The 25,700-nt window shown below is 49.1% G+C and overlaps 9 protein-coding genes across 9 annotated transcripts; 5 read left to right on the top strand and 4 right to left on the bottom strand.

The window, feature by feature from the left end:
- Positions 1 to 8: 8 nt before the first annotated feature.
- On the top strand, positions 9 to 1,485 carry BO83DRAFT_381942 (zinc-binding alcohol dehydrogenase family protein). Its single transcript, XM_025532112.1, has one exon. The coding sequence runs from the start codon at positions 391 to 393 to the stop codon at positions 1,462 to 1,464; it is 1,074 nt and encodes a 357-aa protein (XP_025383792.1). The 5' UTR covers positions 9 to 390; the 3' UTR covers positions 1,465 to 1,485.
- Positions 1,486 to 1,574: 89 nt separating this feature from the next.
- Positions 1,575 to 3,042, bottom strand: BO83DRAFT_420421 (FAD-dependent oxidoreductase). The gene has a single exon (XM_025534933.1). The coding sequence runs from the start codon at positions 2,982 to 2,984 to the stop codon at positions 1,764 to 1,766; it is 1,221 nt and encodes a 406-aa protein (XP_025383793.1). The 5' UTR covers positions 2,985 to 3,042; the 3' UTR covers positions 1,575 to 1,763.
- Positions 3,043 to 3,624: 582 nt separating this feature from the next.
- Positions 3,625 to 4,080, top strand: BO83DRAFT_392640 (uncharacterized protein; the record flags this gene model as incomplete). Its single annotated transcript, XM_025532951.1, has 2 exons — positions 3,625 to 3,726; positions 3,871 to 4,080. The coding sequence occupies 2 exons, from the start codon at positions 3,625 to 3,627 to the stop codon at positions 4,078 to 4,080; spliced, it is 312 nt and encodes a 103-aa protein (XP_025383794.1).
- A 1,184-nt stretch (positions 4,081 to 5,264) lies between these two features.
- On the bottom strand, positions 5,265 to 6,233 carry BO83DRAFT_455212 (uncharacterized protein; the record flags this gene model as incomplete). The annotated part of the gene is made up of 2 exons (XM_025537016.1): positions 5,265 to 6,086; positions 6,140 to 6,233. The coding sequence occupies 2 exons, from the start codon at positions 6,231 to 6,233 to the stop codon at positions 5,413 to 5,415; spliced, it is 768 nt and encodes a 255-aa protein (XP_025383795.1). The 3' UTR covers positions 5,265 to 5,412.
- Positions 6,234 to 9,693: 3,460 nt separating this feature from the next.
- Positions 9,694 to 11,084, top strand: BO83DRAFT_402441 (uncharacterized protein; the record flags this gene model as incomplete). Its single annotated transcript, XM_025533529.1, has 5 exons — positions 9,694 to 9,828; positions 9,942 to 10,294; positions 10,368 to 10,581; positions 10,609 to 10,684; positions 10,786 to 11,084. 5 exons carry the CDS (start codon positions 9,694 to 9,696, stop codon positions 11,082 to 11,084), a joined length of 1,077 nt encoding a protein of 358 aa, XP_025383796.1.
- Positions 11,085 to 12,345: 1,261 nt separating this feature from the next.
- On the top strand, positions 12,346 to 13,765 carry BO83DRAFT_455216 (class I SAM-dependent methyltransferase). Its single transcript, XM_025537017.1, has one exon. The coding sequence runs from the start codon at positions 12,502 to 12,504 to the stop codon at positions 13,537 to 13,539; it is 1,038 nt and encodes a 345-aa protein (XP_025383797.1). The 5' UTR covers positions 12,346 to 12,501; the 3' UTR covers positions 13,540 to 13,765.
- Positions 13,766 to 18,782: 5,017 nt separating this feature from the next.
- BO83DRAFT_402444 (alcohol dehydrogenase) lies at positions 18,783 to 19,865 on the bottom strand (the record flags this gene model as incomplete). Its single annotated transcript, XM_025533530.1, has 5 exons — positions 18,783 to 18,816; positions 18,888 to 19,064; positions 19,094 to 19,468; positions 19,507 to 19,652; positions 19,710 to 19,865. 5 exons carry the CDS (start codon positions 19,863 to 19,865, stop codon positions 18,783 to 18,785), a joined length of 888 nt encoding a protein of 295 aa, XP_025383798.1.
- A 1,830-nt stretch (positions 19,866 to 21,695) lies between these two features.
- On the top strand, positions 21,696 to 23,180 carry BO83DRAFT_411333 (rhamnogalacturonase A precursor; the record flags this gene model as incomplete). The annotated part of the gene is made up of 4 exons (XM_025534298.1): positions 21,696 to 22,652; positions 22,707 to 22,832; positions 22,887 to 22,939; positions 22,991 to 23,180. The coding sequence occupies 4 exons, from the start codon at positions 21,696 to 21,698 to the stop codon at positions 23,178 to 23,180; spliced, it is 1,326 nt and encodes a 441-aa protein (XP_025383799.1).
- Positions 23,181 to 23,624: 444 nt separating this feature from the next.
- On the bottom strand, positions 23,625 to 25,534 carry BO83DRAFT_402446 (phosphotransferase family protein; the record flags this gene model as incomplete). Its single annotated transcript, XM_025533531.1, has 5 exons — positions 23,625 to 23,755; positions 23,819 to 24,239; positions 24,261 to 24,552; positions 24,591 to 24,972; positions 25,477 to 25,534. The coding sequence occupies 5 exons, from the start codon at positions 25,532 to 25,534 to the stop codon at positions 23,625 to 23,627; spliced, it is 1,284 nt and encodes a 427-aa protein (XP_025383800.1).
- Positions 25,535 to 25,700: the final 166 nt, after the last annotated feature.

Here is a 25,700-nt window from a genome sequence, read left to right on the forward strand (position 1 = left end):
GTGAAACCTGACAGTCCATGGGTGGGTGTCATGCCGGGCGGTGGTCTTTCTAATACCTGCCGGGACCGATTGCTTGTCGGCGGATCGGGTGCTAGGCGGTCCGGTAAGCTGCAAGCCAAGGGCGTTTAACTGCGACGCAGATCACTCGATGAAAACGCCGCCATTTGACAGGAATGTTCGGTCTGTGAGCGCATACCCCGCTGGCTTGCACTTCTCCCTCGGACGGAGGATGAAAAGACGAATGCATAAAGGTTTATGCATATCCTACACTTTCCGTATACCGGCACGAACTGTTCTTTAAGACGATCTCTGCAGTCAGCCATCACTAGAAAATTCCCAACGCTATTGCTCTCAATCCCACCTCTCAATTCCATTCAACCACCGTTCACAATGCCTGCCACTCGCGCAATATTCACTGATACCACTGGCGAGCCGTATATCGCGCCCGTCGATGAGATCTACGCACCTCTCCCGAACGAAGTGCTGGTGCAGGTCGAATTCTCTGGGATCAACCCAGCCGATTTAGGGCATGCCCGGGTGGGATTCAACAACACAGTGGCCGGGTATGACTTCTCTGGCACGGTGATAGCGACTGGCGCCGAGCGCGCAGGGGAATTCCATGCTGGCGATCGCGTGATGGGCTTCGCGGCGCCCGCGCTGGACAAGCCCAAGCAGTACGGAGCGCACCAGGACGTCCACTGCGCCCGCCATTTCGTCTACCACGTGCCAGCCGCCATGCCGATGGAGGAGGCCGCATGCTTCATGGTAGTAACGCACACAGCGGCCGACGCCCTCTTCAACCAGCTCCACCTCTCGCTGGACGCGTCCGGCGGCGATAATCCTGAAACCCAACCCCTCCTAATCTGGGGCGGCGCCAGTGCCGTCGGCACGGCGGCCATCCAACTCGCCGCCAAGGCCGGATGCACTCCTATCCTCACAACGGCCTCCCCGCACAACCACGCGGCCCTGCGCCAGCTCGGCGCTACAGAGTGCTTCGACTACGCGGACCCAGACGTCGTCAGCAAAATCCGCGCCGCGCTGGCGAAATACACCTCCCGGCCCCTAGCGCGCGTGCTGGACGCGGTTGTCGCCCACAGCCCGCCCGCTTCCTCGACGACCCTCTGCGAGGCGTGCGTCGATCACGCCACCGTGAACGCGCTGTTCACCTCGCCCGTCCCCGCGGCAAAGGAGGCAACCCGACTCTGGACTCGCACCTTTGCCTGTCGCAACGTGGCCGTCGACTTCACCCTGCCGGACGGGACCGTGCTCCGACACGCCCCAGATCAACAGATGCAGGACCGCATCGACCGCGTGACCCGCTGGGCCATCGCCGCGTACGGCACGGAATACAGGATGCCCAATGTAGCAGTAGTGCAGGGCGGCGAGGCGGGCATGCGTGCCATGCGCGATGCTGTGGCTGGGAAGGCTAGTATGCAGAAGTTTGTCATCCAGCATCCGATTTAGACTATAGACAGTATATTTTCCTATGGCATAATATCATCTTTATTATTGGGATTACTATTGTCTCATTCTTTTTCATCATTAATATTTCTGTATTACTTAGTTTTCCTAGTCTGAATCACATATATACTGGAGTGATTGACTCTTTTTTATACGTCAAGATAATCACAAGCCGTCTTTATTCAGAGCATAGCCGACAGAAGGCCATTTCCCTTCAATCCCGACGTTCAGCTCGGGTTTTGCCCCCGAGGAACAACCCAAACCACGCGCGAAATAATATGAGAGGAAGAGGGCCCGGAACTTCACATAGCCAGCCACTCGTCCACCATCTTTTCGAGATCAGGGTTCAAAAGCCATCCCATGTTGAAGTCCTCCCCGCCGATGACCTCTTCGGCTCCGGGGTTGCTTGATTCCGGCAAGCGACGGACATTCATCTGCCGGGCCAGGACAATCAGACGGTCGATGCGTTCCTGGCGACCCCGCTGCCACTTGGACAGCACGGAGGTCAAGGTGGTCGCTTCTTGGCACCGAGCGCGCATGAGGGCGAAGGTATATGCATCCTCAAAGACCTGGTTGGCGCCCTGGCCCGAGGATGGCGGAATGGCGTGCGCCGCATCGCCGAGGATGGAAACACGACCACGCGCGGAAGTCCATCGATCCATCTTAGGAACCTGATAAAAGGGCCATATCATGACTGAGTCCGGCGTGATGGCCTCAACGGCCTGGCTGACGACGTCTGGGAATGCACCGGCGCCCTCACGCAGGAACGCAATGTTGCCCTCCTTGTCGTCTAGGATCTTCTTCCAGCCGGCGCGATCATGTTCCTCAATCCGTCGCTGCTTTACAATCACCAGCTCGGAACCATCAGAGAGATTTGGGGCGAGAATATATGCCCCGTGGCACTGGCTCATGATTGTCACAGGAAAGGTCCAGCCGTGCGGAAGCTGAACTCGACTTGTCGGGATTGCGGCGCCAATAGCCAGTACATTCATGAAGTCGGGCTCCAGGCCCGGGTGCAGATAGGACCGCACGCGTGAATGGATCCCATCTGCCCCGACAAGACTGTCTGCCTCTCCTCTCGTGCCGTCCTCGAACTCCCATGTAACCGCGGTGTCAGACTCAGACAGAATCCGCGCGAACTTTTTTCCAAAGGTGACTTGGATACCCTTTTTCCTGCATTCAGCCTGGAGCTCCCTGATCAAGACTTTGCGGTAGATACGCAGCCCTGGATATCCATACTTCTCCACGCTGCCGATCTCGTAGTCGTCGAAAGGCTGGCCATCCTGGGTGCGGAAGTGGAAGGCCTCACATTGGTAGCCCTCCCGGAGAACAGGCTCGTAGATACCGAGTTTTTTGAGAATCTTTAGGGCATTGGGTGAAAGTGTAATGGCGCCGCCAATGTCCAGGGGTGCATCGCGGACTTCGTAGACCTGGCTGGCGATCCCTTGTTGGTGGAGGGACAAGGCGAGTACGAGACCGGATAGACCCGCTCCAATGATGGCAATATTTTTTTGGGTGGCCATGTTTGTCTAAGAGAGGAATGCAGTGGAGATTTGTTCAGTTATGATGCTTGTTTAGTACTGGGATGAGAGGAAAGTCAGTAGATGTATGGTGCTGTACCTATGCTTTATATAGGCGGCGAGGGTTGACCTAAAGATATATAGGTGTCTTCTATATAGCCAAAGTATGGTTATTAGGAGCGAAGAAAGGATGGAACCACCTGTCTGGCAATACCGAAAGGCATGGAAATGCACAGACACCCGTTACTCCTGCATCAACACCCGAAGGCCGATCTTCGGTTGCTCGGCGATGCGGCCTTGTACGACACTATGGGTAATAGTCTGCGGGACGCTGTGTGTGGATATTATCGGGCCGCCGGTAATAATCCCCACCGCAGCGTATCCGGTGCAGTAATTCTCGGTCACGCTGGTCATTTGCTGTTTGGCTCAAGAACCAAAGAAGAATAACATGAGGGGAACATATGGAAATAACACGAATTTAAGCAGAATTTGCCCCCAGGATGTGGGGAGAAAGAAGGAGAAAGAATAAATCATCACTACATAAGTAAATTGAGGTACCCTTCTATAGACAGATTCGGCACGTCATTTCTTTGACCTTTCATTTCACAACCACAACCTAGGGAACCAGAGGTCAAAGCATAAAATGGATCAAAAAATTATCCCGGTGGTCGGAGCCTCTCGGGGAATCGGTCGCGAGCTGGTGCAACAGCTCAGCGCGAACCCTGACCACCATGTTATAGCTAGTGTGCGCCATTCAGCCACGGATACACACTTTTGACACAAACCCCTCAATGTGCCCACCATCACTCTCAAAACGTTCCTTCTCGCGCTGCTCGCGCGTGCGACCCGACATATTGTGTTGACTCCCTCCTTATGCGGCTCCTTGCAGGAGCAGAGCATCTTTGACCACGGCTCCGTCGGTTCCTACTCGCTGACCAAGGCGGCGGGTAACATGATGATCATCCAACTGCACCATGAACTGTGCGAGAAAGGGTTCACCTGCGTCGCGGTGCACCCTGGTTGGGTGGCGGCGGATATGGGGCGCGCCGGGGACATGTCGATGGAGGAGTCGGTCGTGGGATATGTCAAGGTGCTCTAAGGACTCACGTTCACCGAGTCACCCAATCTCGTCGCATAGCATGGGGCCACCATTCCCTGGTAAACACGAATATATTAGAGGCCATGTTTGGCGATATGGTAAAGAGGCTTAGGTGGCTTCTGTGTCCGGTGTGAGGAAACAAGGGAAGCATTCCCGGGCGAAATTGGATAGCTAGAGTAATCGGGTCTGTTGTATACAAGGGACGTACTAGTAAAATCAAGCTGAGAGATGACTGAAGTATCCCTTCCAACGCATTCTGCAGATCGCAGTAGATTTTTATTATTAGGGTTTTATTATAGCTTATACAATTATATATATGTATAATTAATATTATATACTTCTGAGATATAGATTTTTTTTTGTAACTGCTATGATGTACTGTATACAGCTCTTAAATTATTAGATAAAGAAAAGTATGCTGACTGATAGATATTTCTCGTACTAAAAATATCAATATAAATGTTTCTTCATAATAATAATTCTCTTCAGATGGGCAGGTATACCAGCTAGTTATTTAACTTACTAGTAATAGAAGAATGTTTACATGGTATTACTATGCTTCCTGGTCATATTACTACTACTAATATCTATGTTAATAATAGAAAGAACTTGTTTATAAATAGTTTTTATATATTTTTCTAATGATTAATAGTTACTTGGTCTTCTCCTCTAAGGTATATAAGATTAAAGAAACTAGATGTCCATTACTAGCTAAAAAGATGTTAAATATGTAATAAAGAAAGCAGTGTGGTAGAATATATATAAATAATAAATCACAGTGAATAACTAAATAAAATAAATCAAAGTAGATTATATATATAATTAACAAAGCAAAGAAAACTATGTGCCCCAGTCACGTCGCTTCAATGCCATCATAATAGCCTTCTTGTATATAGAGCCGGTGATCTAATACTAGGTATGGCTCGCCTCTAACACTTCATTACCAATATATATTTATACCAGCTACCTTATAGTGACAATAATGAGTTGGAAGCAATAATCCTGTTCATTGACATTCTGCCTAAGGACCTAATTAAATTGCAGACCTTGTTAAGCAGTAAGGGTGTTGAACCCTTATGTGAGATTTTTGAAGAAATAAACATGATCGGTTCAGGGTGTTGTACCCAATACCACATAGACACTTAGGTTATGAAGTCATAGTCCTAAGTTGCTGCCTTTTTCGACCCCGTGGAAATGACATGAAAACAAACAAACCCTTTCCTTCAATAACTAGCCAAGAAACTTCCTTCGATCTCTATGTTGTTAGTATTATTTTCAGCAAGCTGTAATGACTGAGCACCAGTATATTAGATGTCCTACCTTATGTGTCCGTTATCTGCATGAACAACTGTCCCAGTCCCAGTTACGGCAGTTAGTGTCGAAGTTGATACAGAAGCGGCCTCCACACCTGCAGTGATCCCAGTCCCAGATCTCACAACCTGGAAAGTAGTTAGGACACCACTGTCCGTGGCACCTATAATCAGAGGGATTGCCACTGCCTCCGCCAACCCCTCCTTCAGTCGATCCGCCACCTGTAGCGGGTGCAGCATTGTTAATATTGTTGATATTGGTATTGACGTTGTTATTGGTGTTGACATTGACATTGGTGTTAGTGTTGGTATTGGTATTGGTGTTGCTGTTCGTGCTGGTACTAGTTGCCTGGCTTGATGCTGAAGTCGAGGTAGAAGTTGAGGTAGTTGTAGGAACCGTTGTAGTCGAAGTAGGCGAAGTGGTTGCCTGGTTGGTGTTGGCATTGGTATTGGTATTGGTATTAGTATTAGCATTGGTATTTTGGTTAACATTGGTATTAGCATTGGTGTTTGCGTTGGTGTTTGCGTTAGCATTCGTGTTGGTATCTGACGCTGCTGGCGGTGTGGTGATGCTTGCACTTTGCCGGCGGTAATTGTGTCCATCTTTATCAAGACACTTGCACTCCCGGGGGTCCCACTTCTTACAGTCGCGGTCTACCCTGGTGCATTGATGATCATCATAATTATGATAATGACCTCGTGGAATGTTAGCGGAACAGAGGGATGTTGAGTAAGGTGTCTTTGTATACCTTGAACGTCTTTGTACGATCCACCGTTTGCTACAGGCGAAGCAGTCACGGAGCCAGCAAGGGCTGCAAGCAACAGAGTGTAGAAGACCTTCATCTTAATGTTGGGTGGTAGATATATTTGTAACTAGTGAACGAGATACTTGTTATGAGTAGATTGTGTAGTGTGCAAAAGAATATCAATTGAGACAGGATGTTCCATGGTATTTATAGTATGAGGCTGGCTAGTCATTTATAGTATGAGGCTGGCTAGTCATTTATAGTATGAGGCTGGCTAGTCATTTGAGACGAGCAATAAACACCGAAGGCTAGAGGATCTAGAACAAACACATGTAAATTTAGGGTTATGAAAACGGAATCCTAAATTTAAGTTCCGAAGTCAGAAGCTTCAATGAATAAGGTGAGGTGCGGCGTACGAACCATGGGTTGTCAAAATCATATCTTCAAAGATCGAAGATACCCCCATGGATTGCGAAACCTAATCATGAACGACACAAATGATCTTTTCTCGAACTCCACCAACTGCATTCTTTGTTCCATAAGATGCTTACATACGAGCCATACATATAATTCGGAATTGTACTCAAACTCGTATTAGTGGGACGATGCTCGTCGGGCGAGTAGCTGTCATTTCCTTGTATTGCTCCAAAGAGAGCACTTACAGACTTATTGCATTGAATTATTATGATAGAGCGGCTTCGTATTTCCGGTCTGGAATCTTCTGCTGGCGGCAAAACTATAAACCTTATATTACAGTCTCGTGTGGGGGTACCCCGCCCAACCCGCCTTTGTTGGAACCCTCCCGAGAACAATGCCATTCAGAAGTCTGGAATCCGTTGCTGGAAACCCAGAAAAGGCGTTATATCCTCTCCAATGGGACTCTGCGTGAAGTGTGATACTGGAAGCTTCTAGACCATGGACAGTCAGCTCTGTAGATCCTAGAGGATGAACACATCTGAGGAGAAAACTTTGAATGGCAAAGTGCCGGCTATACTGGAAAGGAAGGACTACGTCGCTCTAGGCCCGTCTACAAACACGTCACATCGCAATGGCAGGCTCAGTATGCTCTAAACATGAAGTCAGACAGGCCTAAATACACGCCCCAGGAGCAAAAACCAATTGTACGCTATGTGAAACTCAGAATGTTGTTAAGATATTATCACAGATACTCCTGAATGGCTAGATTTGGGAGTAGTAAGGGAGGTCTTATTAAGGGTATCACTCAGTGGTACCCGCTTTGCCAAGCGGGATCTCCGCACCGGGCCCTGGGTCTTCTTCTCCATGCGCAGATATTGCTGGCGGGTTAACACCCGCTCAGGCTCGGGAAATACGCAAGATTCTGAGCCAGTCCAACTTCTGCCATAGCAGCAAGGGTGGCGTCCTCATGCCACGCTGATGGGAGGCGCATGGCTGTTCCGCACGGGAAACGCGTACAAGTAGGTCTTGGCCAAGCATTGAATCCAGCAGACACCGAATGGTTTGTTTTGGCCCATGTGTTTCTCTCGGATGCTGGTTCTGCATTACAATGGTGTATGAGAAGGGATGTCAGTCTAAGTATTACATCAGAGGCTCGCTGGTATCGTCTGCATTGTCAATCCAAGACTGCCAATTCATCTTCCTTGACGGACTTACTCATCTACTATATCAATTACCATCATTGACTGCATCTACGAGCGACATGAGCATGACTGTGGTGGGGACTCAAACATATTCGCTTCATTGTCACGGCAAATGCGATGATGTCAGAAATGATATGTCTTTTATATGCATGGCCACATCTAGTAACCCAAATCATTTGATACAGGAATGGAACGAGGCCTAGGCCCCTCTAAGACGGAGCCTATCGTGAGACACAATTCCCAGTTCATGGTAGACCTAGTGCTAAGGCGGTTCTACGTTTGGGAGGACGGATGGTTCCTTTTCTTCTACGAGCCTGTTGGCCTCCCCGCCCCCAATTTCTTGCGTTCCTTGGAAATTTACATTTATTGCGGGGCGCATATGGAGTGTAACCACCTGACACACAATAGACTTATACGATGTCGTTCATGTGCCTTTCTCTTAGCTTATACTGACCGGTTCCGGAGAACGACCGTGTCCGCGGAGGACCAGAACAAAACTCAATTGTGGGTTAACCAATCTAATAAGATTTGGGCCTCTGCATCGTGTTCAACAGAGACGTGGGTGGTGGTGGACCAGTATCCAACTTCGGAGTATTTCTTGAAGTGAAAACGATTCATTCCCCTCATCTGAGGCATTCCACCCCACATTAGAACCAAACAAACATGGTGTAGTGTCGCCAACGCCTACCAATTTGAGAGAATACCGGTCAATGATTCTCTCAGAGTTGGTGAAATTAAATTATACTGCTACATACACTGACCACCGTACCCCGCCATCTCTACCTCCACCCACCCTCTTCAACGTTCCCAACACTGTTTTTCCCCACGCCGCTTCACATTCGTATCAAGTATCTGGGGGGGAACATTTTTACTGCACAGTTAAGTGCGTCGAGGCGAGATTGCTGACCCGCGCGCCTGTCCCAGACCCCACCTCCAAAACACGGAGGTCTGTACGGCTGTGCGCAAGTGCATTGAGCAGTTAAGATTTATCAATTCTCTTAACAAACGAGTACATTCTCATCTATATGCCTCCATCACGAAGGATTTTAACAACATCTACTTTTCCAGACATAATTTCTTTTCGGTGTGCCGGATATAACAGAGATAGCAGCGGCGGCAGGGGGTGCTGGGACCGGTGACAGGTACCTTACTCGGGCATCGATTCAAGCAAGGCATTCCTTCTTCTCATTCTTCTGCTTCCTTTTTTATAGGGAAATTTCAATTGAATGAGTCGATTCGCCAAGGTTTAAGTGGAAAATCTGTGAATGGGGCAAGCTTGGCTCGGGATCAGATCGCAACATGCACAGATGAGTCAATTCCATGAGTGTTGGCAGATACAGGGACTTTTCAATAGACCCTTTCAGTAGTGCCCTCGGGTTAACAACGCCAACATGGTTCTTCCAGACCTGATGGGTTTTATTAGGGTTTATTAGTACCGTCTTGTCAGCATGGCAGAGACATTAATTAAAAATAGAGCCCGTGTATACTGAAATCCAACAATCCGAGGAGGTAGAAACAATGCGTCTAGCTGCTCTTTGACGTAGCGGGAGAAGGCGGAAGGGGATTGGGCCATATATGTCATATAGGGTTTTAATAATAGACAACGGGAATAAACTGGACACCGATGCATGGTTTCTACTAGGCTTCTTAGCTCGTGATAAGCATTGCGCAGCTCGCCCAATCGCAGTCCTAAGACCGACTTGGGTTCATAATATGACTCTACAGTCTATCACAATTCATCTAACTGTTAAAATACAGATTATGGCGTAGGAACTGTCCATACCTTCCCCGGCGCTCCATATGGTTTTTGTTGTTCAGCCCTTCCCGCCCACATGTCCCAGTTCCCGCTGTCGGAATGCTGCGATCATACTTCAGCTGTTGATCCTAAAGGGCAAGCGCCTCCTGGCCAAGAGAAATCAAATTAATTGGACACATTAAATGTGTCTCCGCCCGTGGCCACTGAGGTGCAAATGGCCGCCAGAAACCTTGGTTTTTCTACCTGGGATTCTCGCTCTCCTGCTTATGACTTTGCTAGTTATACTTGACGCAACTACTACAGCGATTGTCATTAATGTAGAATGGCTACTGATATATTCTCCTCGACGTTCATGGGACATCATACTCAGGTTATGTTCTCCTAAGCCATGACCAGTGAACTTGCGGGCAAGACCCTCACCACATTCTAGGCCAGCATCTCCTTCATCCTCGCTGTTGTCATTGTGCAGCCAGTACGCATCAGTGAGGTCGATACTATCAGACGAAAGGTTGTGCTTTATGCAGTTTTCTTCATTTCTGTTGTTGGAACTGTCGTTCTCGGCGTGACCCGGAGCATGTCTGTGTTGATTTTAGTCCGCATCCTTCAGGGAATTGGTGGTGGAGGCCTAGACGTGCTAAGTGAGGTTATTGCGGCGGAAATGATCACTCTGCAGGAGCGTGCTACATATATTCGTCTTTTTTCGCTACCCGTGGCTCCTGGAATCGTCCTGGGGCTCCTGGGGCCCATCCTGCGGGCACTGTTCAGCGAGTATGCTGACTGGCGGTAGCTTGGATTGATCAATTTGCCAGTGATAGCAATTGTAGTGGTGTTGGACTATTTCTTCGTGCGTCTCAAGCCTATTCATCAGTAAATCCTTCCGCACGCAACTGGCATTACTTGGTTGGGTAGGGATCATGGTCTTTGCGGTTGGCTGCACTGTTTTCGCTTTGCCCCTGAGCTGGGCCGGAAATATGTACCCGTGGTCCTCGTGGCGAACCATATTACCCTTGGTGCTCGGGTTCCTGGTCCTAGTTGCCTTCCCTATCTATGAGTCCCGGCCACAATCTCCTGTGTTCCCATACCGTATCTTCCGCTAGCGTACTGCCCAGATGGCACTCATTGGAAGTTTCATTCACGGTCTCACACCGTACATTCTTCTGATGTACTGGCCCTGTTCTTCCAGTCTGTCTATCTAGAGACCCCACTACGGTCGGCGATCTCAATGCTCCACTTCTGCTGCGTGCTCCTGGCTTTCACGGGCATTTCTGCCTGAGCGCTGGACTACATCCGCACTTACCGGTGGGAGATCCGGGGTGGCTGGGTCTCTCTGAGGGTTGGTGTGGGACTCTTCGCAATGTGGCACCGGGACACCGAGCAAGCGATGACGGCGAGCTTCCAGATCATCGCAGGTATCGGCATCGGGACGTTGCTCATTGTGCCGCGCATCCTCATGCAGGCCAGCGCCCCGACCGCCGAGGATCAAGCGCTTGCAATCGGCATCCTCGTTTCCTTCCGTCTATTTGATGCTGTGATCGGCCTTTGGTGGTCTCCGACTTTTTTACATCTCTGTTAATTGAGGAGCTAAATATTGAAACCCAGGAGCTGGGTAGGCAGTACTTCGAGCATGGGTCAGCGTAGTCAGACATGACATTGTGATTAACTATACCAGACTATAGTATGGGACCAACCAGTTGTTGTTTGCTGTCAGACAGTAGGCTTGGCCAATAAGAAGGTGGAACACATGGTCTAACACAGGTTCTGAGTTTTGCGCTTGCTCTTCATTGCGTTATTACTGCATGGTCCAACTCAGTAATCTTAATTCCCTGATAGACGCTGGTCAGGGGGCTGCCTTATTTTGGTTTCACAAGAAATTGGGCGGTACTAGTAGCCAGCAAAGTACAACTGTGTCATCTCGCACTTAATTTCATAAGTGGCTGTGGAAACTTTTAGGTCTGCAGAACCATGAACACTGCTACTACTTATATATTTCGATATGCTCATCCACTACCGACAACGACACTATTAAATGGACGATCACTCTGTTGACCGTGCTGATAGCACACTTAAAGCTATTATCGCATAATATCCCGTCTGCTCATATTACAGTAACTATAGTACTGGAATTGTCTCTCGTCAAGTATGAATTCTGTTGTTACGTTGATGATCCGGTGTAAATAAACTTCTGAACCCCGCTGCGTGTCAGACCCAAGTTTAATATTATCGGCATAAACGGAGACATTATTATGTAATTCTCTATGAAATCACGTGCGAAGGCATAACTTCGCCTGGCCAGCTTTTCATAACCGAAGCCACTGTTTTGAGCATCCATTTCCTATTGAAGCCATACATCAACCACTAATACCCAACTGTGCGTCATCACACATATCTGTACGTGATTGAGCTGTCACTTACTCTATCAGAAGCCAGGAAAAGACAATGTAGAAGGTCTTTACAACTGTTTCCTCCGTTAATAGGCCTCCGACATTAGTATAGAAGGCGTCCAGGCGGAGTAGATACTAGATAGAGGCCAAGATTGGGCTAACGGGGGCGCAGTCAACCGCGCGGATCGCAGCCAGAGGCTCAGCTCTGATGATCAGAGCGGGAAAAGGTAATGATCATCTCCGTTTCTCTGCAGGCACCTCTTGGTATTGGACGATCAAAACCTTATTTGACAGACCCCAATTAAGGGGTTTGTTCATCTATTACCTCGATCGGTAGTAGCATATCTTGGTAGGCCATTATTATATCGCTATATGCCTGTCCTATACTCAACATTCCCGTACTTTAGGGTCCTTATTCCCAGATTTGCTCCGAAAAGTAACTCCGAGCCCACGCGAGGGCCTCGAACTAGACCTTCCGTTATCTATCAACAGACTGTACTATAGACCTGACAGCTGCATGCTCTATAAATTCGAGATGAACTTGTTTAGAGCCAAATCAGTTTTTACACTCAATCACTCAGGAATCCGAATACAACCCAGACCGACAATATGACAACCGTCGACCCGATCACCAAAACCACCTTTGCTACCATGGATTGGGAGGACTATCATCAAGGTCGTCCCCAATACCCGCAATCTCTAACTTCACTTATCTATGACTATCGACGCCTTCATCCCGGTGGCTGGGAGCGCCTGGTTGACATCGGTGCCGGCTCGGGCATAGCCACCACGAACTTTATGACCGACTTCCAAATCATCCATATCTCCGATCCCAGTCCAGGCAACCAGACCCAGGCGAAAATATTTCTCCCTAATTGGGCGGAACAACATGGCCTGCATCCTACTTTTGAGTACAGCCAGGCCGTGGGTGAAGAAGCGTACCACCAGGTCGGTGAACGCCAGGCTGACATGGCGATCTGTGCGACTGCAGCACATTTTATGGACCCACATAAACTGGTTTCCTCTATTGGAAAGATGCTCCGACCGGGCGGAACAATGGCAATCTTTAGCTATTGGCTTCCTACGTTCCCCAAACAGTCTTCACACTTTCATGATGTCTTTGCGTCCATCTTTGTAAAGGTGCTCCTGCAGCCGCTACAGCAGGATGCTGAAACAAACCAGGCGGCAATGTTGTATGGTCTGATGCAGCGTCTGGGATCTGGTGAAGGGCAGGTAGACTCAGTTCCAGCGCCGGAAGGATTGTTCGAGGATCCTGTCCGGGTGTACATCAACCCCACCGATGATGGCAAGATGCCCTACTACGCGCAGTTTGTGAAGTACTTTCCCGCTGGTCTGCAGCCCGAGAAGTACAGTGCGGTGGCAGGCAGGGACAAGCAACTCAGATATTATACCGGTAGCGATGATGAGGCAGAAGGGTGGGAGTTCGACGCGGACAAGCAGTGGCTTCTTAAGTTCTTGAACACATGCTTGCCACCACAACACACGCTCATGCCCGACACTGCGCATGTCTTGCTGGCTGACTGGGACCGTGTGTTTGAGAAAGAATGTCCGAGTGGGCAACTACGGGTCCGGTGGGCGGCAAACCTGCTGCTGGGAACGCGGAAAGAAGGAGAAGACTCAAACTGAGGCATATGTTCCAAGGTCTGGACAGTGGAGCATATTTTGGTTCTCCTCGGGCCATTGATGTCACTATAAGCATGGGCCTTCAGCGACCATGCCTTAGTAAACCCTCTATTCCATATTGTTGAGATAGTGGTATACTTCCACAGAACGTGCTCTGGCTTGCCTTTATCCAAATCTATTCATCCTTCAACTTATCATGAGTCAACGACTGAAGAGCGTCATTCCTAGGATATAGATCGTGAATAATTGTGATACTGCTCCCCGCCAACACTCAGTAGTCTCTGAAATGGCTTGGTCAAATATGACTATGAGGTTTTAAAGTGTAATGTTAAGTAAATCGCAAAATACTAGCTCTCTATGTCGCTATAGTGCGGCAGCACATATGATGGGCCATCCCCAGTACACTACTATATTGTATCTGTATGACCAGCCTTTAGGAGCATGAATCCATGAACCCTTCTAATCGTGATCCATCCGTTGAACTCTAAAAACAGCCACTTACCAACCCCGGCATCCGGCTATCCGCATCTTTTGGTAGTAGGGACTTTTATTGGAAACGCTATCAACAAACAGCACTGCGTCCAGAGAATCCAACCCATGCTTCACGTGACTTATCACGATAGCACGCGGGCAGACATGCCGACTGGTTACCCTTACGCACCAATACCGACGCAGCGCCAGGAGGCAGCACCAGGAGACAGTGGGCAGGGTCGAAGAGGGCGTCCATGGCGATCTGCACCGCGTATGGATCCTCCTGGGGGAAAGAGTTGAGATAGTCGCCGCTCCGCTGGACCTGCTCCATCTCCGGATACCGTTCTTGAAATCATTGTAGGTACCTCAATTCACTCTCATCGCCGAGTTCAGCGTTACCATAAATTGATTATCCAACCTAACAAACGACGGCTGCTCCCGGAACTCCTTCCCGGAATAGTCCACAAAGCTAGAGCGGGGGCGCGAAAATTGAAGCTGATGCTCGAGACCGAGGTTATAGTGAAGTCTCTCGGCAAGCTGCTAGCGCTCGAGTTGCGGAACGTAAAGTTAGATACGGTCGCAGACGACGTCAAAGATCACAAATAAAGTATTAAGGAGCTGATAAATACAATCCGAGAGTCGCCCAGGCCCAGGTCTTTATTTATCGTCGATCGGATGGGTGAATAAGTTTCAATCAGGGGAGGGGGGTGAGAGTCCCTGGAAGTTTCGTAATGAACAGTAATCAAAAGCCATTGTTGAAAGATGAATCAGCAGCGGCGAAGGTAAAGCAAGCTGATTCGGACCCAACTTGCAGGAAGAAGCTCCTGGCCCGGTCAACGGTTTCCTCCAAGGTTGATCGTGAGTCCTGATGATGGTTGGCAGAGAGCTACAATGTGAAGTGGCCGATTCTATCGATGGAGACTGAGACACAACAGTTGAAAGAACTTGCCCGGACCAGGTAATTTGCCCAAACCTTCAACAAACTCGACAGTGTTGTCGTGGATGATGCAGTGGTATTGTTGACGACTGTAGATGGTCCAGACAGGATACACAGGATCAACTCACCATTGCCTCAGTTGCCTTCCACACGCTAATAGGACCAGCTAGCCATGGGCACTAAGCATTGACCGGGACAATTCGGATCAGTACGAGCGACCAAGCCAAGATTACCGTTGTATAACAAACAGCATGGCAGAGGAATTCTGATCAGAAGGCAGACAAATAACTCATGTCGGACAATAGATATCGATCCTAGGGACCGTGCGCAGCCCCGTCCCTGATTACGCGTAGGGGATGTCGGGCATCCGCCAGTGTACGGAGGACGTAAGGGCCGTAACAAACCCCCCACTTGACCACCCCGATACTCAAGGGTATGAGCGTCCACACCTATTCGCTGCTGGTCACAAGCGCTACCCCCGATTTGGTACCTGATCCTGGCGATACGAAGATTTCTCCGCAATGCTTGTTATGATGATCCGTGTCCGATGGAGGCTCCACAACTTTCTCGTTGAACCGCGTGCAGAACTGCTTGCGTCCGTATAAGATGCAGTGCAGGGTGTGCCATTGGACACTCATGTGCATGTGTACCAACGCCGTCGGCCAGCCCCCCAACGCCGCCACCTCACTTGCATTTATGGTGATGGTGCACTCGCTATCCGCGTAGTAGGTCCAAGTAGCGTTGGGCAGGTCGCCTGCGGTGTTGAATTCCTCGGCCAACTCATCGCCACGACAATGAGATGGGGAGCCAGGCTATTGCTAGCCCATCGAACTTGCAGTCACGCGAGATGGCCTGGGCGACGGATCCGCGGCAGTCACATCCAGTGTTACCACGGTTGTGGACACTCGTTGCGTGATCGGTCTGAGGGGACGCGAGAATGATCAGGAGGGGATGGTCTGCTTGTAACTTGGAGCTGGGCCATGACCTTCTTCGAGGAGGTGGCAAGTGGGCTCTTTCCCTCTATACATGCGATGAATGACGAAGGGGATGCACACAGAAGAACGTTGAGACGTTGAACCTAGATGGGACGCGCAACGGATATTATCAAAGAGACTACAAGAGGAATCAGTTGTAATCTGAACTTCGAAACACGGGTAGGAAAGCTTACAAAACAATATTGCTGGTGATAAACCGCCATGGTATAGCCCTTGGTGGTCACATTGCCCGAAGACGTTGTCCATTTTGATAGCAAGGTGCAGGACTTCAAACTCTTCTTCCGCAGATATAGTGATGTAGCCGCGACCAGCTTTGAGAATAAACGCATAATTGTGAGATCAAAGTTTTTTCTGTGGGTGTACAATTTGTACTTGAGATTACTCACTAGAAAACGGGGAATGCCAGTTCTTATGAATCTCTTGCGTCCTGGTCTTGTTTCACACCATTTCAGTGTCATGATAGACGAGCTCAGGACCAAGCCCAGAGGTATTCTCCAAAATGACGCGCTTTCGCGGGACTGGCAAACAGAGGAAAGCTTTAGCATTAGTACAGAGAAATCATTCGAATATCGTGCAATCATAGATGGTCGCCAGGTGATGCCTATGCGTGGGACGAAAGCTTCTCTTGTCGACTACATCCGTTTTGTCTGAACTCCCTGCATTTGATATCAGAGCCACGACCGGGAAAACACGAGGAAGCCTTCGGAAAGTAGACGAGCATCTACATATTTCCAAAGAAGGCTTGGTATCCTTGTTACTGGTGACGATGTGATCCTAGTCGTCGTTTCATTCAGCAACCCAGCAGACGGAGAGACAAATTCAATGTCCTTATCGCTATTCGCGTCACAATTGTTTGGAGAGATCAACATGGCTTCCAGCATCAGGATGCTGATAACGGGGAAATCGAGATTGTTGTGGGCTGCGGGAGATTTGGACAGGGCCAGAGGTAGATGATTCCTGACGGTGCCCTGTAATCAGTCATGTTCAATACAATGCTCCGCCCGTTACATCGGTAATACGCGGTCATGCATATTGGGCCTTATCAGCCATGAACTCCCAGGGCGGGGATGCAACCAAGCCTTGCCTTGGCCTGCTTGTTTAACATGCCGTGATAACCGCGTAAGCACTAGTTTGTGTAAAGCCAGAACTCGCAAGAATCTGTTCCCTGGGCAAATCCTGACAACGGACAAGTCTTGTGCCCCTTAATGACTCTTTCACAACTCTCAAGTCTAGTGCACGGAAGACTGCCTTCTTCCTTGGACGAACCAGACGAGGAGGGAATCTGGACCCCCCTTCAGCTGGCCGCCGCGCAGGGCAATCTACCCGATGTGAAGCTTCTTTTGTCTCAGCCAGCAAGCAACCCCAACGAGCCCCCCAGAGGCTACTACGGCCAAACTGCACTCCAGGCGGCCTCGCTCAATGGTCATCTTGATGTGGTCAAGACACTCTTAGCCGCCGGGGCCGATGTGAATGCTGCCGGAGGCAACAACGGCGGTCGAACCGCCCTCACCCTCGCCGCGGGCGCCGGCCACTTCCATATCGTTCGCCATCTGGTCGTTGCCGCAGGCGCAGACGTTAAACACCCAGCACACAAATACATGGGGCGCACCGCCCTGCAGGCCGCAGCGGAGGGAGGTCATCTCGAGATCTTACAATGGCTGTTACAACAGCAGCCTGTTACGGAAATCAACGCGCCCCCGGCCAACAACCGGGGTCGGACCGCACTGCAGGCCGCGGCGCTGGGTGGCTATGATGAGATGGTAGAGTTTCTGATTCAGGTCGGTGCGGATGTGAATGCATCACCTTGCAGATACCATGGCGTTACGGCGCTCCAGGGCGCGGCCTTTAACGGTCACCGCACCACCGTCCGTCGACTCTTGACGGCCGGGGCGGATGTGAACGCTCCCGGGAGCCGGTACAATGGCTACACAGCGCTGGCAGCAGCGGCAGAAGGCGGCCACACGGACATTGTGCGACTCTTGCTGGACGCCGGCGCAGATGTCTCCATGGTATCCGGAAATAAGAGCTGGACGGCGTTGCGGTTTGCGATTTGGCGGGGACAGAAAGAGATCGTGAAGCTTTTGGCCTGAATGAAAGGATATACTACGACAGATAAGTAAACAGAATACAGTTAGCTTACCAGGCATGAGTTGTAGTATAAGCCATTGCAGCAAACTAGATGTAGTTTAGTAGTAGTATACTTTAGTGATCAGTTAGTGATATGTATTGTCAGTGGGGTCTCAAACGGCCATCTTGATCCCAATGACAACCGGTCCTTTGATGATATTGTTTATTCGGTTGGAAAATTGCGTCGCACCAGTATCTAGCGTAATACGTATATTATGCTCTGCTCAGCAGTCTGAAGTTTTCTTGTTGACTGAGATCCTGGCTTTCGTTGGACGAACATGGCAGGAGCGCCCGATGTCGCTAAACACGGTACTAAGTAGCTGATTATGTGCTGGGTCGGAAGAGGATAACTAATAAGTTGCATTTCATTAGCTAATATTGGATCTGTGTCTTGTTCATCCGGACAAATATCCCTTCGGGCTATTTTCGCCATCCAGACAAAGTCCGCCATTTCAACTTCACTTCTATCTCATACGTACATAAGGTACGGGCCTAATTTATTATTGGATTTCCGGTGCTGGTTTCTTCTCGGCGAGCATGTCGAATGATGCTATTTCTGCTGTTTACTCGCAACATAATCAGGGCTTCTTAGATGAGTCTCGCCCAATGATATACTATTCAAAGGCACGAATACATAACGACAGTCGCATCAGAATCCGTACTGTGTATCAACCCGGAGTAGAGGATAATGCATGGTCTCCGAAATGACGGTGTCCTCATTCTTTTGGGTTGATAAAAACCTTTCGGCCGCTAATATGACCTTCATAGAGGAGGTCTAACCCCTTCTGGGCGGAGTTAAGCCCTCCTTCGAGCCACAACACCGGATTGGCCATATCGTGCCCTTTTTCGGCGCAGCCGGTAGATATGCGTTCATATACCATGTGCGCAATTCGCGATGTGCAGCTTGAGATACGAGTATTTCAGAATATCCGGCCCACAGCTTCTCTATACCTAAAGGGATGGCCTCATCTCCAGGGGAAGGGCTGGTTGAAAAGAACCTGCCTCCCGTTTCGCGCAGCAATGCCACCATGCGTCTGGTTGTTGTGGTGGAGCCGATTGCTTCAAAAAGATTCCCTCGTAAGGCCCATTCTCCCGGATTTCGCGGATCACGTCCTCGTCGGGGCGGCTATGATCGATGATATGCGTCGGGTTGCGTTTCTCCACCATGGATCTGTTGGCCGCGGACGAGGTGGTAAGAACTCCATACCCAGCATCCGTCGCATATTGGACCGCGAAGCCCCCCACCGCTGATAAACCGCCGTAGACGAGAATTTTCTTTCCCGTGGGTGGTTTCGTGCCGGCGACTGGGGGCTTCGGAAGACCCATGTAGATTGTGAGGGCGGAGATCACGGTCGCCAGATTGGCGATCAGACCGGCGGAATCAGCAAAGGTGGTCTCGGCTCTAATCGCAGGGTGTTCTGCTCAAGCGCCAGTGCATACCTCTGGAGGGCACCGAATCGAGGATCCTCGCCCGCTTGCTGGCCCCAGCGAGCCACCACCACCCGTTCGCCAGGTTGCACCGAATTTATCCCGGGCCCTGTAGAGACTACCGTTCGCGCAGAGGTGAAACCGAGGATGATGGGATACTAAGATTGGAATAAATCCAACCTGGATCCTTAGTCTGACGGCCGGCTGGCGGGTACTTGGGAACGATACCTCTGGATTTTGGCATCAATGGGGTTAAAGCTGGCTGCTTCAACCCGTACCAACAGTTCCCCGCGGCTAGGAACCCATTTCTCTACAGTCTCAACCTGAATTGTCCCCCAGGGATTCTTGATCCAGCCTGCTTTGTTCGACATGTTTCCATGAAGTCATATTGAAGAGGATCAAAACTTACCAGAGGATGAGGCGTTGATGAAGAATCTGGAAATTCCTTGACTCGTGACGTGAACTACAGATGGAAGCGACTGCCGATCCCCCGATGGTTGCATGACTCAACTGATGTAAATCACGTGACTAGCAGTTCTCATCCTTCACGCAAAGACTGGGTTTGACATCTGAACTTCGGATTTTCCTCTTAGAGATACTAAGCATGTGGTTCCGGGTGTTTGTTAAGTAGCATTGGTGAGCATGATGCATTGTCGTGACTATATGGAAGTCTCGTGTCTAACTAGTACGAGCTTGACATCTACCTTATTGTTTATAATATTTAATCATCCACCGGAGTTGCTACTCGTTTCGTTTAGTATCGGAAGTACTAGTAGGGGCTTGTTACCAGTAGTCAAGATGCCCTAATGACATCCTCCATCAAATACAAGTAGCGAAGATCAGGTGAAACCAACTTCATCATGGATTTCTGAACTCAACTAAATTACACAGACAAAATCGTGATTCTCCGGAAACACCCTGATAATGTAAACCATGCATATATGAATGGTCAATATTATTGTCCTTACAATGTACTATATTTCCAAAGGCCCGATGGCTACATTGCTAAATAGGTGTAGGGTCCCTCCACGTTCTAGATTGATGTTGCAATAGCCAAAAATCGGTAGCCTCCATGAAGATACAGGACATCTGACGAAATGTCTCCAATCCCCTGTTACTAGGATCATATAGATATGTACTCCTGCGGGTGGAGTACATATGCCAATCCTACTTGTGTAACAACGGTTTGTACAACCTACGAATCGTTCTTTGGCAAAAATAGCGAGAAAAACTTTTGACAGAGATACTCAGGTTCAGTTGAGTTCCGGATTACGTGCACCATCTGGTTCTCTGTATTGATCCAAGTACATAAGAAGTACAAGCCCAAACTCCTTGATCAACTGCACTAATCGGGGGTTTATCTTCGAATTTGGAGGTTCAATCAAGAATTCCATATTCGTTATGCTTCCCCCGCCCTCTGTCCACCAGATCAAGGATAAACATGGCATTTTCTTGATTGGTAACAACACCAATAGTTGGTGCGATCTTTCTTCCAGAAGCCTCCCACAAGACGCAAATATAGAGTAGATGTACTTGGAATACGACGCTAGGCGATGACCGGATAGCAAAAGCAGAGCAGTGGCTAGAGGAGCTTTTCGTATTATGTTGGCTGCTGCGCCGTTTCTTTGTCCTCCCATCGCGACTTAATTCGTATATGCTGTCACTTAGGGACTGTCCTTGTGCTATAATTGTATTACGACGTGTGATACTGTTGATAGACATGGCGAGTGGTCTGATCCATATACCCTTGCGCTTTGAACCCCTGTCGTCCGCTAGTAATATTAGAGCTAGTGGGAGGAATGAGCACTAAATAAGCGTTATTATGGCCTCTCCACTGGAGAGTCTCCAGAGCCACTATGACAGGCCTTGCACATATGATCGGGGACGGCTACGAAAACGGGGCTCGTTTACTACATCGGCAGATTTGTCTGCTGTTTTGGCTCGCTTACCTGCTCTTCCCCGCCAATCTCCACTTGGTTCATCATCGACCGCCCATAGCGCTGTCCCTTAATCAGTTTGACGCGCAGCCCTCACATCTGGGGTGCGATCGTCACCGGCGGGCGCTTCAGCCCCCTAATTGTATGTCTACTTATGTACTACTTCCTCTCCCGAATGTTCCCATCAACCAATTCTTAATTTCGTTGAGGATATAGAGACCACGATCACTGCTCGTGATAGTCTGTTGATGGTCAGAGGTCATCATGCGACCCAGCATTTTACCATATACCTTGTTCTTGGCCACTCTGGCACGGGCGCAACTATCTGGTCCCGTTGGCCCTCTAGTGGACTACAGCACTAAAGCCAAGAATCAAACCTGCAACATCGTCGATTACGGAGCCCTCGCAGATGGTAAGACGGATATCTCGCAGCCCCTCCTCGATGCCTGGGGAAACTGCTCTGTGGGGGGCCTGGTTTACATCCCACCTGGTAACTACTCGCTGGCAGTGGATATCGAGTTCAAGCATGGCCAGTCCTCTGCAATCCAGCTAGACGGTGTAATCATGCGCGGACACCGCGGATCGTACCAGATGATTCTGGTCCGTGACTGCAATGGTTTCGAAGTCTTCAGCGGCAATTCTCGCGGGGAAATTCAGGGCTTTGGATACGAATATTTGGAGAATAACACCTACGGCGAGAGATTCCTGCGCATCCAAGACGTTAGTAATCTCTCGGTGCATGGATTTGCACTTGTTGACTCGCCCCCTTACTACATCGTCTTTGATACTGTCTCCAGTGGCGAGGTATATAATATTCTGATCCGCGGGGTGACATCAGTGGGAGCGACAGACGCCATCGACGTATGGGGAGAGAACATGTGGTTCCATGACATTGAAGTGAGGAACGGCGATGAATGTGTCACTGTCAAGTCTCCGGCGCACAACTATCTGATCGAGAATATCTATTGCAATCTAAGTGGTGGGACCGCCATTGGCTCCTTGGGCACAGGCACCAATATTTCTGACATTCACTACCGCAATCTCTACATGAATCGAGCAGGTGCGTGCTTCCTGAAAAGCAACAGTGGGGATGGAATTGTTAAAATTATCATCTGGGAGAATGTTATAGTTCACGGCGGTCCCTACCCGCTAGCCATAGACGAGGCCTGGGGGAAGGACCGAGGCTCAGTAGGAGTTCAAGTGTCCAACCTCACATTCCGAGTAAGTGCATTCTATCCAGATGTGGAAAACATTCTGATTTGTTTAAACATATAGAACTGGCACGGAGAATCCGCTAGCGCCTCACGCCCAGTGATCCGTCTACAATGTGACTCTGACGTCCCGTGCTACGATATTACCATCGAAAACGTTAACCTCTGGGCAAACGACACCAGCTATGTGGTCTGACTGTGTGAAAATGCCTATGGATATGGGGCCTGTCTCTCTAGTGCAAAGGGAGCAACAGATCTAAAGACCTTTACCAGCAAACAGACTATTACTGCCACCCCGTACGTGACTGCGTCGTTCATTTCAACCCATATTTACTAACAACGAGATAGGACCTATGCTGCTCCAACAATGGCAGCTGACTTCACCTCTAATCTGCCATCAACGAGCCCTTTCACTATTCCTCCCATGCCGACGAGTTTCTACCCGGGTGCTACTCCCATCTCAACACTCCTACATCTCCATGGTGCGGGTGGTCACCCATCAGCATCCGCTGTTTCACATCATCGACGACGGCATTGACTGGTTTATGCTATAGTAGATAGTTAGCCTACAGCATATTGGTAGTACATTCATATATAGGGGCTCATTCAAAACGGCGGGTGAAAGCAGCGGTTAAGCAATATTCCTGGACCTCAGCGGGTATAAAGTCTATTATTACATAGAGCATATATTGTTCATGTTAAACATGTGTTAGAAGTAGGTTGTACCAAGAAACTACACTAAATATCGCATCTCCTAATGGCAGTACCTATAACCAGGATCTTACTTCCGTTGCAGCGTATATCACAGGTCTGTATGATAGCTTTTATGACGTTGAAGAAGTTGGGGCGCCGCATATTGTGGTGGGTAAACGTAGATTCGCAGCAGAACTTTCCGAGGTCCTGAGGATCCAAAGCACCGTAGAATATAGCAATAGGATAACAGGTGACATATACTCCATGCATTGAAATACTAGGAGTCGGATTAGCAATAAAGATCAATAAGCTTGCCCATCGACATATGTTCGCCTAAGTGGTTCTCACGGGGTTGTTGCATCTTCGAAGAAACAAACATCTTGAGTCCGTCCAACTCCTGTGGCAAAAGCGAAAGCCTATCTTCAAGAGATCACTGTCCAAAATGTTGTTTGTCAAGTAAATTGCCAATAGATATCATCAAACATGTAGCTTTTCCTAGCAGCAAGGCAGAACCAAAGAGCCCGTTATTCAAAGACTCTGACATGCGTTCTGAAAGCCGCTGATACTCCTTTAATGCACCCTTTCGGATCATCTCGTCCTCGCATGATCGGAGTGCATTGAGGAAGAGATGCAAGCGTGGTGTATACCGTGCCAAGAATACATGCAAGTCTGACTCCCAAGCTTCGGGGCTCTCGATGAGGAGCCACCAGGGTGCAGTATAGGTAAATTCGGCAGGCGCAACATAAGTGAATTTCCAATAAATAACACCAGTGAGTGAAAAGTCTTGTCCTGCAAAAAGTACATTGGACGGACGCGAATCTTCGCAGTAAAGATGGAACGGACCCAACTGCTGCTTTTTATACTCCCGGGCGATTTTCCTAGAAAGGCAGCGGGCTATGTATTTCTAATCTCGCTCATCATCAACAGCATCGTTCCGTTGGTATTGAAGGTGGGAAAGCTGCTGTCTCGCGAGTTCCTCGAAATATTCGCCCGCGGTACTGAATGTTCCTTCGGCAAATATGCCAGGAGGAAGATTTCCAACGCGCACCAGTTCGTTCATATTGAGGGTCAGTGGCCTTTGAGCTACTTTCCACATCTGGGAACCCTCTTCCAGAGCTCCAATAGACGAAAAGATTGGTTTAGACAATACCAAGATAACTTGCGCCATTACGCGATAGGCACTTTGAATGTCGGAGTCGGAAACATTTGGATTTAAGCTGGGCGACTGGATTGTTGGGTCCCCAGGCGGTTGGACAACAACGTTCCCTCAATAAAAGTTATGACAAGGTAAGGGCCACATCCCCATCGGCCCATTCCAAGAATGCCGGGGACAGGGAGCGCGGTATTTTGAGATAGGAGTTTCATGACTGGAGCCTCGTTTCGACTCTTTTCCGTCCGAAATCGGCTTCTACCCAGGATTGGGAACCGAACAAGTGCACGGAATTCATCATCAAATGTAACAATGCAGCAAATATTGTAAGCGCCCTTGGTAAACTGTGAGACATCAGCTATCCGTGCAGTGCCACAACGATGCTGGGTTGCGAGCCTCGACGGCAAGGCAGGGGACTGCTGGAAAAGCAATTGTAGCCAGCCAGCAAACAACTTGTCATTATACTCCTCAGCAAGATGATCCCAGTCTATGGTTGTTGAGGTTGGAGTCGGAGGCGATAATGGAACAACAGCACGGGTTTTGTTGATGCGTCTCGAAAGACGTGGTTTGGCATCCATCATGAGATAAGCGGGTCGGTGCTGGTGGGATTAAGAGTTGAGAGTCGAGAGCTTATTGGAGTCACAGAGGTCATTGATGGCTTATTGGACCAAGAACGACATCTTATGACCCAGTCTGCTAATGCAAGCAGCATCAATCGCCGGAGAAACAAGGGATAGGGACTTACAACCTAAGGGTGCACGATACCATGTCTGCTAGGAGATGATGTGCTAGATAGAAGAACAGCAAGGTTCAGCAACACATCATCGATGGATTGGGCCACTACTTGGCGATTCTATACACGGTATATCATCAAATACCACCCTTTAACTTGTTGAGAAGATCTCATGAACGTATTTGACCCTTTGCCATTAATATCCTCTTATCAAAGCCCAGCGATAGCCGTACCATGTCTTTTAGACCTGTAAAGTACCATTGCCACGGTTATCAGGGACTACACCAAACACGGATACAACACGACAGTCAGGCATTTGCTGAAGGATATACTTCTATAGCATTGTTTGCTAAGTACCCCAGTATGAAGCCTTGACATTGTGCGCAACAAGCTGGTTCAACATCAAGCACATGAAAAGTCGACCGTCACGGATCTCATGCTCGCATTAATAGTGAGATAATTATTATGCAGCATGATAAATG

Source organism: Aspergillus eucalypticola, assembly GCF_003184535.1.
Source record: "Aspergillus eucalypticola CBS 122712 chromosome Unknown BO83scaffold_31, whole genome shotgun sequence".
Taxonomy (NCBI): Eukaryota; Fungi; Ascomycota; class Eurotiomycetes; order Eurotiales; family Aspergillaceae; genus Aspergillus; species Aspergillus eucalypticola.